Below are 12,341 nucleotides of genomic sequence, written 5' to 3'. Positions count from 1 at the left end.
AGAGAGACATGTAAATCAGTGAGATAGAAAAGAGGACCCAGATACCAATCTATACACCTAAAGCCACCTGATTTTAATTATTTTACTAAAGTGCAAAAAAGATTCATTTCAAAACATGGTGTTTAGAGAACTGGGTAAGGATCCTTTCCCAGTCTGTAGGCTGTCATTTTGTTCTGATGATAGTGTTCTTTGCTTTACGGAAGCTTTTCAGTTTCATGAGGTCCCATTTATTGATTGTTGATCTTAGAGCCTGTGTTGTTGGTATTCTGTTCAGCAAGTTGTCTCTGATGCCAATGAGTTCTAGGCTCTTTCCCACCTTTTTCTTCTAACAGATTTAGTATGTCTGGTTTTTTTGTTGAGGTCTTTAATTCACTTGGACTTTAGTTTTGTGCAGGGTGATGAATATGGATCTATTTGCATTTTTCTACATGTAGACATCCAGGTAGACCAGCACTATTTGTTGAAGATGCTGTCTTTTTTACATTGTAAGGTTTTGGTTTCTTTGTCAAAAATCAAGTATCCATTGGTGTGTGGGTTTATTTCTGGGTCTTCTATTTGATTCCACAATTCGGTTTCTATGCCAGTAACATACAGTTTTTATTACTATTGATCTGTATAGTACAACTTGAGATTAGGGATGAAGATACCTCCAGTCGAGCTGTTGTACAGGATCGTTTTGGCAATTCTGGGTTTTTTATTTTTCCATATGAAATTGAGAATTGTTCTTTCAAGGTCTGTAAAGAATTGTGTTGGTATTTTGATGGGAATTGCATTGGATCCAAAGGTTGCTTTTGGCACAATGACCATTTTCACTGTTAATCCTACCTATCCATGAGCATGGGAGATCTTTCCATCTTCTGATATCTTCTTCTACTTCTTTCTATTTTTAGAGACTTGAAGGTTTTTTTGAACAGGTTAGAGTCACACCAAGGTACTTTGTTATTAATGGCTATTGTGAAAGATGTTGTTTTCCTAATTTCAGAAAGGCAAACGGGATGGACATCCAAAGAGGGAGAAAACAGGGAACAGGACAGGAGCCTACCACAGAGGGCCTCTGAAAGACTACCCAGAAGTGTATCAAAGCAGATGCTAAGGCTCATAACCAAACTTTGGGCAGAGTACGGGGAATCTCATGAAAGAACGGGGCAATTGTAAAACCTAGAGGGGACAGGAGCTCCACAAAGAGAGCAACAGAACCCAAAAATCTGGGCACACGGGGTCTTGTCTGAGACTGGTACTACAACCAAGGACCATTCATGGTGATAACCTAGAACCCCTGTACAGATATAACCCCTGTACGGATATAACCCCATGGCAGTTCAGTGTCCAAGTTGGTACCCTAGTAAGGGGAACAGGGACTATCTCTGACATGAATTCAGTGGCTGGCTCTTTGATCATCTACCCCTGGGGGGGGGGGGAGGGCACAGCCTTGCCAGACCACAGAGGAAGACAATGCAGCCAACCTGATGAGACCTGATAGCCTATGGCCAGATGCAAGGGGAGGAGGACCTCCCCTATCAGCGGACTTGGAAAAGGGCATGGGAGGAGATGAGGAAGGGAAGATGAAATTGGGAAGGAATGAGGGAGGGAGCTACAGCTGGGATACAAAGTGAATAAACGTAATTAATATAAAAAAATATTAAGAAAAGAAAACTGGGTAGCCACTGGCAAAAGAACAAAGTTAGATTACCCCATCACCTTGCACAAAAATCAGTCCAAAATGATTAAAGTTCTTATGTAAGACCTGAAATTTGGAAAGTATTAGAGAATAAGCCTCTCCATCTGTCAAGAGGTGCATGTATAAGAGTGTGGCGTACATCCGTAATAGTTATAGTCAGGTACAGAGAAGAATGAGTTTGTTATTTGCTGGGAAATGAGTGCAAGTGGAAATGGCCATATTAAGTGAGAGAAGTCTGACACAGGAAGACAAACATTGAATATTTTCTCTTATTTGTAGTCCTAGAATTACAGAATTTATACATACAAAACTATGTACTTTCATGTGATACACATATATGTGCATAAACATATGTTTCACATGAAAGTAAAAGGGAGAAGAGTAATGTATAGGGGAGGGATAACAGGAGTAGGAAGGAAGGGTGGATATGTAAAAATATAATTGTACATACTCAGCAAACGTAAGTGTATCAAGGGAAATTTCATACTTAAGAGAATTTCCTGTTACAAGAGATTCTCTTGGATTAAAAGGGAACATCGGCAGTGGGCTGTTTTCTTGGGTTGTCTGTGTTATAGGAAGCACCAAGTCCAAGAGAAATAGACTATTCCTTTACTATAAATAGATACATGCGCAGTGGCATATGTGAGAGTCACCACGAGGAACTGATACATCACACACACAAACCTCCTTTTTTAAAATAACATCAGACACTTTTTAACAAGGTGTTCTAAAGATCACATGAAATAAAATAGGCATTTTTTTTCTTATTCCTCTTTTATGCTACCTCTTGTGAGCTCAGGTCACATCCTTCCAAAGGCTCCTGGAGATATGTTCTGAGTCTTCTTTTTCTTTTTGAATTAATTTTTCTCTAGTCTTTTGTATATGAGTGTTTTTCCTGCATGTATGTCTGTGTACTGTGTGCATGTCTGATACCCAAGGAGGCCAGGTGAAGGCATTGGATCTCCTGGGTCTGGAGTTACAGATGGGTATAAGCAGCTACACAGGTGCTAGGAATCAAAGCTGGGTCCTCTGCCAGAGCAGCCAGTGCTCTTAACCTCTGAGCAACATCTCCAGCCTTCTGGATTTCTTTAAAAGATTGTTTTTGTAATTGTGAAGTTTATTATCCCATATACTTCATTTTCTTTGTCTGTTTCCAAAGAAACATACCATAACTATGACAAAAGTAGGTCATTCTGCTTGAATAGAATATCGACTTCCAAGTACTTACCTCCAGCAAATACTTGAGGCCACACTTTGGTTGAGGTGCAATCCAAATTTGAACTCATGTTTATAAAGTAAAGGAAAATGAGAAACAGCATACAGGTAAAAGGTAAATATTTGATGTATAAATCTATAATCACGTGTAACATAAGAAATATAGGATGTGAGAGATCATGTCTCACTCATATAATAAAGATGGGTCTATAGTATATTATGTAAGAACCAGTTGGAGATAGGAAAGTTGGGATCATGAGGACCATTGTAGGCAAAAGAGGTGCAACACCTGAATGGAATACAGTAAGAAAACAAATGTAGAGAATAATCTTCTGCCAGTTAAGCCAAAACCATGTAGTGAGAAGCACCAGTAATACAATAAAGTAGCATTAATGACAGCAAAGTAGCTTTTGTAGGTTTGTTTTTGTTTTGTTTTTTGAGATGGGTTGCTGGAGAATGAGAGGAGGATCTCATATATGCTATGTAGACAGTACTCTGCCAATAAGCTATATTCCTAGCCCTTACATTGTCTTTTAAATACATGGAAAGAGATTTGGCTGTACTCAAAATTGCAGAAGAAAGATGGCTCATTGAGTAAATGCATTAACCTAATGACCTAAGCTCAAGTCTTGTAATCCCCAAGGTAAAAAAAAAGCATTTATTCTTTCACGTCCTGCAACCTCCATAGGCACAACTTGGCCTGTGTGCACACACACACACAAGTAAAATTCAGTTTTTAAAACTAAGACAAAAACAAAGATACAGAGGTACTATTTCTTAACATTGGATTGGCAGACATTCAATGATGATGGCAATATAAAAATAACACAAAAAAATAAAATCATAGCATTAATATCTACTTGCTTAGTTTTTCATAAAAACAGTAAGAAGAGATACACAAAACAGGCTGGGGAGGTAGCTCAGTTCATAGAGTGCTTGCCTACAATGCAGTAAGGCCCGAGTTCAATCCCCAGGACCACATATGCCTGTAATCTCAGAACTTAAGGTGGAAATGGGAAATTTGGGAGTTCAGCGCTAGGCTACATGAGACCCTGTCTCAAAAAGACATGAAAGTTGGATGTTGTTATAAACCGGTAACCCCCACAAAGGCTCGCATTATACGTAGTGACAAGTGTTCTAAACACTCAGCATTTGGCATGGGCAGGCAAACTGGGGGGAACAACATGGCAAGGTTGACTGTAAATGCCATCGCTCCTTAGCTAGGTGGAGACCTCTCAAGGCTGTCAGCATAGGACCCTATTTGTAAAACACCTTGCTTTTGCTCATAACTGGTGTCCCATACTCAGTCATCCATAGCACCTATTTTCTAGGACCAAGGAACAAACACATTTTCAAAAACCAGAAATCTAAATACAAGCACTCTTTATCTTGCATCTTCTCCAAAAGTAAATCCTCAGAGTGTGGTAGGGACACGAGGCTCTCGCACACGCAGTGCTCACTGTGCCTGCCTTCAGATACACTTGCTTCCTTACACTGCGCTTCCTGGCAGTCAGGTTCCAATATAGGTTGTAACAGAGGTCATCAGCTCTAGGACCTGAAACTAGTTCCTCTAATCAAGATATCCCAGAAATATAACCTTATGAGAATTAATTTAAAATTTAAATGTTCACAATATACAAAAAGGTATAAAAAATAAAATTATACTATCTTATTAAGCCCTACTAAAAATAATGAAATCTTCCCAATAGATTGTTTTGGTCTGGTCAATAAATCAACTTTTCTTACATAACAAAAAAATGGTAAAATAAAACAAAAAAAGGCAGTGTACAGATTGCTGCGAGAAAGCACCTTCTAAGTTTATATTGAATGGATATTAGTGGGTGAATATTAGTGTCTCATTGGAGGACTGCATTTTTGGAGCGTATCGCCTTCTAAAAAACTTTACCAGTTAATACACAGGACTTATCTTTTCATCTACTAGAAGGTCACTGTCATTAATTTGCAACTGATGGTTTTATAATAGGTCCTTCTGGTTCTTGATGGTCATTATCAACATATAAGGCAATGACGATATGGCCTGTACAAAGGCAAGACAAGGGTCTTAATTAGAACTCTGACAAGCTCACTGCAATGAAATGATGAGATTATTTGTAATTGATGTCACAATCCATCACCACTTAGCTCATCATGAGCCTTCTAATAGGTCTGGCCTTGGAACTGGCCCCAGGATGTAGCTGACTGGCTGCCCTGCTTATACTGTTGTTGCAACAGGAGGGCACATTTTCAGTCAGCAGCCTAACGACCTCTTTCAAAGTCTATTAAATTAATGACACTGCCATAGTTTTGATTTCTTACAAACTAAGTTCGAGGTTTCTACAAATTAATGTTTGAGACCTGTATATTAAAGAGATCTTTTTAAAATGTGGAAGCCTTTGATATTACTAAGAAATGAATGTAAAAGTAGAAGATTTTTACAACACGTATAAGGAAGACTTTAGGATATATGCTCTCTCTCCAAGTAAAGTTTTTCTTTCACATAGATTCTGTGTAGCCCAGGCTAGCTTCAAGTTCATGATCCCGTTGCTTCAGTCTCCTGAGTTGGGATTCAAGGTATGCATCACAGTTCAGGGTTTAAGGGACGTATTTTCAGTGATAGTCCCCTGTTGAGGTTTGTTTCTAAAGGGCCTGCTTTTCTTTTACTAATTCCAGGTGCCAATAGGTCATGTTTGGTTAGAAGGTGATAATTTACGTAACTCTACAGATTCCAGGTACTATGGACCTATACCATATGGACTAATAAGAGGACGGATCTTCTTTAAGGTACGGTTTAATGCCTAAAACACAGATTTATTTTCTGAGTTGGGGATGGTTCTCTCAAATTTTGAAATCCATGGCCTGCCAGGTTGACTTAACCATTTCAGTGACTGTATTTAATGAACATTTTACCTTTACTTAAGAGCTACAGACAAAACATTATCCCCTCCCCTTCTTTCTCCTAAGGGGAATAACTGAGACTTTTTTAGTAACAAAATTTAAACTAAAGTAGTAGCCTAGGGAACCATCAAGTTTACAGAAAACAAACCCTGTCGTGTGGCTTTTATAGCCATGGTCATATATACTAGCATTTCAGCAAGCACTCTCTAACAGCAGCCCAGACCCAGTCTACTTGGAATAATACAGCAAGCCGTAGGTAGGAGCAAGGCAGTAGTGAATGTACAAGCCTTAGATGACATTGTCATCTTCATTGGTTCTTCCATTATTGATTGATATAATTTTGTTTTCAGACAAGGTCATACTCTGTATTCCAGGCAAGCCTTAAATTCTCCACCCTCCTGTCTGTCTCACAAATGCTAGTATCAGAGATGTGGATTACAGGTGTGTATACCACACCTGCTTTCCCTTTATCACAGGGTATAAGAAGAAAAACTCATGAATACCTAGGGTAATTGGATAATGATCAGGATTCTTTATACTTAAACAGATGCCAATATTCAAGCACTTGAAGTCTCAAGTACCGTAGATTGATAGCGTAACATTTTAGGTTGGTAAAAGGAAACTGACATGTCTTCACAAATTTATATTGATACACTAAACAAATAGGGTTTGGGTATCCAGACTGAATAAACCATTTTATTTTCAGAATAACTGATGAAGAGAATGCACTACATTATCTAACACAGAGAACAGGAAAGGGGAACATCATGATTATAAAAAATTTTTCATTAATTGTCTTCAATTGTATTTTCATTTTACAGATTTGGCCTTTCAGTGATTTTGGATTTCTGCGTGACAGCCCAAATGCCCACAGATTTTCTGATGATTAGCAAGCATTTGCTTTTTTATTTGATTATTGTCTCCTATTCAAATGAATTTATTACTGCAATTGAAACCATGGACATAACAATAAACTATTTGCTATTCAGTTTTATTTATGTGTTTAATTAGATGTAAGAGTAAATATCACACTCTGCAATTAACTAAAAGTATTTGGATAAAAATTAACCCAAAACAAGTTTTCTTTCTAAATTTTATGATAGAAAATATCTTGGGGAAGAAATCCAGATGACTACCTCACATTTGAATTATGTAGTTCCTGTACAATGAAAGCAACCTGGTCTCAAGTGTACCTCGTCTGTCAGCCCTTTACAAGAGTCTCAGACTAAGCACCCAAGTCTATGTTCTTGTGACAACACCAAGAGTTGGACCTAAAAGAAGCATTTGAGCAGCAGTCTGTGAGGCTTCACTTGTGTTCATGAAATGAATTCTGATCTACACTCTACACAGAATGTTAATACAAGGGGAAGTCACGTAGGATATGATATCTGTGGTCTACTGTATTCAGCCATCATTCATTAGAAAAGGCCCTCACTGCACCACTAATGAAGTAAAGGCTCCTTGTTCTTTGGAGGTAAGAAATAAAATTCAGCTTTGAAGTTCAGGTTTTGTTTTTTAATTCAGTATTTTTTAAGTTATTTTCCTAAATTTTATCTGAAGTTAAGATAGCTGCTGACAAGCTTTAGATATACAGAGCCAGGACAAGAGTCATATTTTCTAAAACTTGATGCTTTTTATCAGTTTGGAAATAAATTCATAGAGATCCATATTCGGCCTTGTTTAAGAAAGAACTGGGCTCACAATTTATGGACAAAAACTCTAAATTTGAATACCTGAGAAATTAAAGTAGGTATACAACAGGCATATATGTTCAGCAACTAAAACCATCATGTTTTAGATCAGCAACTTCATAGTTAGGGTTAGCAAGATCATTCAGCAGGTACAGGCAGGTACTATAAGCCTGAGAAATCGAATTTGACCCCTGGGATCCACACAGGGGAAGAAGAGAAGAATCAGCTCCTCGCAGACTCACAGATTGTCCTCTGCCCTTCTTAAACACACACACACACACACACATTAATGAGTAAAACAAACAAAACTCTTAGTAATTATAAAGAATGCTCTTAACTGATTTTTTAAAAGAAATTTATATTTTAAAAAATGCTTATTTACCAAGGAGAAAGCAAAAGTTGTCATATAAAAAATAAAAAAATATAATTATAATCCTTTTTGTGATATCCTGTAATTATACATTTCAGATACATATAAACAACTGAATTAATTTGTTACTCTGAAGTGGTCCTTGCTTGAAGATCTGATCTTATCTTTGCAAATTATACAGCTAACCACAAGAAAGCATCTGTGCCCATGCTGACTGCAGGTAAAGGATCCCAGGAGCGCAGTCAGCTCTCATGAAGGAGTTCCACCATCAGTGAGCACGTATTACAGGAGATGAGGCTCACTTCTTCTGCTTCATCCTTGTAGACAGTGTACTTTCCCCCACATCGACAGCTCAGAGAAAAAGACTCATCATCTACAAAGGAAACAAAGTAATGCCTCAAATGCTTACAGTCACCTACTTTGTTAAAACCATTCAAAATACAGAACATGTTCCAGAGAAACTGTACAATGAAACAAAGAAATGAGTTTAAAGGAGAGCTGGAAAAATTCTCATGCATAGGAATAGTGCTGCTAAAACTTATTACCCACTGCAGAGCCCGTCTGGAGTGGCGATAGACTGGTGCGCTGACTCTGTTCTGTATTCATGGATAGGGCTGCAGCAAAGGATGCTCAGAGTAATCTAGGAAATTTACTTGGAATTTTGTTTTCTTAAGAACCCTGAAAATTCTATAGTCTTCTCAGCAGGGCATTTAAGATGTTACAGTGAGGATAAAGGGAACATGGAATTTACTCGTCTTTCTCCTAGGGAAGGTGGCTACCTCAGTTAACTGTTTCCCTCAAGTTCCATGTTACAGGACTCAATTACATCAAATGTTCGCTTTTCTCTTTTCCCGTGAGTTATGTATCTGTTAGCTTTGTATTTAAAATGGTAAGTACTATAGGAAAATCACATACAAATAGTACATTTGACGATGGGGTTTTTAAATTTTACTTTGTATTTTTAAAATAATTACATTTATGTGGGGGGAGCACGTGCATGTGTGTGCTCTTACACAAATGGCGCAGCATGAGTGTGGAGGTCAGTTCTCCCCTTCCACCATATCTGGGAATTCAGCTCAAATTGTCAGGCTTGACTACAAATGCCTTTATTCCTTCAGCCATTTTGCCTTAGGTTTTATTTGTAAAGCCCTAATTATGCTGTGTAGCCTAGAATGGCTCTGAATTCTACTTATCCTGAGTCAGCCTCTGGGTGCCAGGACTGCAGGCATATCCCAGCATACCTGTTAGTAATGGTGGGAATGGGAAGGTTAGATGCTCCTGTCCTTTGAATGAAAGCCTCTGATCCTACTGCTGTTCTACTTTACTATTTCTGGGAAGTATTGTAGTTATCAGAACTCACCAGGTCATACTGTTTTACTGCACGCATAACTTATACAGACAAATGGCATGTCAGTGGGCACAGGATCCTCAAGTAGCTCCAGTTGACTCTCAAACTCGGCTACATTTAGAGCTCACTCTGTGCAAGAGGGAGGACGAGAGAGGCTGAAATGAGCTTCAGCTTGTGCTTGCTCTGTATAAAATGCAGTCTTTGAAAAATGGGCTGTTAGGCCAACTTTATGTGCAGCTTTATCAAAAAGAAAAACATAACTTGGTTCTTGCTTTTACTCTTTGTCACAATGTGGGTTTTCTCCATAAACAAACAAACAAAAAAAATCTCATTTTGAATTTAGAAATGCAAAAATCTCCCGTTAAAGCCAACATATATATAACTAATGAAAACATGTTTTTAAAGTGAATTACATTAATTACCTAAAATTAATTACATTAATTACCTAAAAATTGAAAGTTGATTTTCTTTTCATTTATTATTGTTATTATGTGTGTGCGTGCGCACATGTGCCATGCCATGTTTGTAGAGGTCAGAAGATAAAGTGTATGTGTCTGTTAGTTCTCTCCTTCTACCATGTAGGTCCCTGGGATCCATCTGCCAAGCCCTCTTTTTTCCCTCCTCCTGTTTTGCTTCTTTCTTTCCTTTCCTTTTATTGTCCTTCCTTCCTTCCATCCATCCTTCCTTCCTTCTTTTTTTTTTGGACAGGATCCTACTGAGTAGCTATTACTGGCCTTGAGCTTTACAGCCTACAAGTGTTGGGATTAAGGACTAAAATTAGAAGCTACCAAGCCTTACCCAGTGACCCAAGCCTTTAATCCCATCACTTGGAGGCAGAGGCAGAGAATCTAGGTGAGGCCAACCTAGTGTATATAGTGAGCTCCAGGACAACCAGAACTACATACATGTGACTCTTTCTCAAAAAAGTAAAGACGCTACTATGCCTGGCTTTGCCCCTGTACTTTTTTCTTTTCTCTTTCTTTTTCCTCTCCCTCGCTTTTCCTTTTCTTTCCCTTTCCTTCTTTCCTCCCTTCCTTCTTTTTGAGGTATGTTTTTGTTCTATTTTATTATATACAATGGCCATTAGGTTTCTTAAGGGAAGGACCCACCACACACACCCTTTAAAACTGCCTCAGTGAATGCTGAGAAACAATCTGAGGTGGCATAAGCCTCAAGTGATGCAGAGGGCACCAGGGTTCACCCTGGAGTTTTGCCATGAGTTTTCATCTTCATATCTGGTTAAAATTTCTTCTCTTCACTGAGGCCTTAAAGCAGTATTTTCATATAAACCATTTTAGATGCAGTGTATGAAAATCAACAGAATGACCAAGGCTATTGTCTGGAGAAAGCTTATCTTCCGTGTCCCAGTGTTATCAGGAACATGTTTTCGGCATAACGAAATGCACTGCTGGACCATGTCTCTCGTATGTGTCTACATCTCTTTTTCTGGACCTTCATCACCCAAGCTCATTGTAAAAATGACCTTGAAAGAATCCAAACAATATAACCTGCCCACTTGACAGACCTTTTATTAACTTTATATGCTAAGACTGTTTTTCTTTTTTCCTTTTGTTTTTTTAAAAATTTATTTATTCTTCTAAGACTACGTTTTCTAATCACAGAAAGTTAGTTTAAAAGCTATATTAGTTTTTAAAACTCCTGTCAGATTCCAGACTTGACATAGATATTATATTGTCCTCATTTTTCTCAGGAGGACAAGGATGATTTCTATCTTTACAACTTAATTTAAATGAGCATCAAAGATGGTCTATATTTTAATCCTACCCTTTCTCCTTTTAGCAGCAATGAGGATTAAACCAAGGGCCTCATGCAGTGAGGCAAGCGCTGTTCCCATGAGTTTCAGTCCCAGCCTGAGGTGTGTAATATTATGTATGCTTCTTATTGATTCATTGGCTGTAGCTGTAGTTCTGCTCTCTTTTACTACGAAGATTATTTTAGAAGAGACTGGGGAAATAGCTCAGTGGGTAAAGTGCTTACTACAAAACATGAGAACTTGAAATTTGAACTGCAGCACCCACATGAAGGCCAGTTGTGGCACACACCTATTACTATAGCCCTAGTACTAATGAGTCAGCAGAGAGTAGAAACAGATAGACTCCAGGACTTATTGGCCATCTAGACTAGCCAATCTGAGATTTGGACTTAGTGAAAAAGACTCTCAAAAAATAATGTGGAAAAGCAATTGAAAGAACATCCTGTCATCAAGCTGTGGCCAAGTGGACCCACCCCACCACTGCGCACGCACACACACATACATGCACAGTGATCCAGGGTCAAAAATATACTTCTGATAACCACTGTGATTTCATTTTCTGTACTTAACTTTACTATATTGAAATTAACCACCAATTCACATTTTGCATTTAAAATAAAGTTTTAGACTGGGCCTGGTTGGACATGCCTATAATTTCAGTACTTGGAGAGTAAAAAATTGGGAAAGTTCAAGGTTTCTCCCTCTGTCTTGACAGTCTGAGGCTAGTGTGGTTTACATGAGACACTCTCTTAATAAAATAATAAATAGATGCATAGATAGATAGATAGATAGATAGATAGATAGATAGATAGATAGATAGATAGATAGAATCTTAAAACTAGAAAATCAAAATGCTCAAATATAAATAAAAATGTTACAAAAAATCAGCTTGTACTATTTTCACGCTGTTAGACACCATTAACAAGCAAAGTATTAACAACTACATCAAGATCTAATTTGCAGGCTGGAGAGATGGCTGCTCTTCCAGAGGATCTGGGTTCAATTCCAAGTGCCCACATGGCAGCTCATACCTGTCTATAACCAGAATCCCAGGGCTTCTGACACACACAGACATATATGCAGGCAAAATGCCAATGAACATAAAATAAAACATAAAATTAATCACTTTCCCCTGGAGGGGCTGCCTTGCTAGACCACAGGGGAGAAAAGGATGTGTTCAGTCTGGTGAGACGTGGTATGTTGGGGTGGGTGGGTAGGGGGACTCCCCTTCAATAAGTATTAGAAAAGGGAGAGATAGGAGAAACAAGGAGAGAGGGTGCAACCAGAAGCAGAGGAGAGAAGGGGCCATGACCAGAATGTAAAGTGAATACTTAAAAATAATGTACTTAAAAAGCAACTAAACATTTAAT

The 12,341-nt window shown here is 38.2% G+C and overlaps 2 protein-coding genes across 6 annotated transcripts in view; one reads left to right on the top strand and one right to left on the bottom strand.

Annotated features, from left to right (window-relative positions):
- Immp1l (inner mitochondrial membrane peptidase subunit 1) overlaps positions 1-6,776 on the top strand; it is a 62,690-nt gene extending 55,914 nt beyond the window's left edge. For all 3 annotated transcript variants that reach the window (XM_055599296.1, XM_055599305.1, XM_055599286.1), the window contains 2 exons: positions 5,564-5,674; positions 6,610-6,776. In XM_055599296.1, coding sequence (XP_055455271.1) covers positions 5,564-5,674; positions 6,610-6,678 — 180 coding nt within the window. In that variant the 3' untranslated portion in view covers positions 6,679-6,776. The remainder of the gene's footprint in view (positions 1-5,563; positions 5,675-6,609) is intronic.
- The window catches only part of Dnajc24 (DnaJ heat shock protein family (Hsp40) member C24), a 47,273-nt gene continuing 41,695 nt past the window's right edge, over positions 6,764-12,341 (bottom strand). For all 3 annotated transcript variants that reach the window (XM_055599328.1, XM_055599338.1, XM_055599318.1), the window contains exon 5: positions 6,764-8,222. In XM_055599328.1, coding sequence (XP_055455303.1) covers positions 8,092-8,222 — 131 coding nt within the window. In that variant the 3' untranslated portion in view covers positions 6,764-8,091. The remainder of the gene's footprint in view (positions 8,223-12,341) is intronic.

Source organism: Psammomys obesus, unplaced genomic scaffold, assembly GCF_907164565.1.
Source record: "Psammomys obesus unplaced genomic scaffold, mPsaObe1.curated_primary_1811, whole genome shotgun sequence".
Lineage (NCBI taxonomy): Eukaryota > Metazoa > Chordata > Mammalia > Rodentia > Muridae > Psammomys > Psammomys obesus.
Note: the sequence above shows the minus strand (reverse complement) of the source record. Positions and strands in the feature narration are given on the sequence as shown.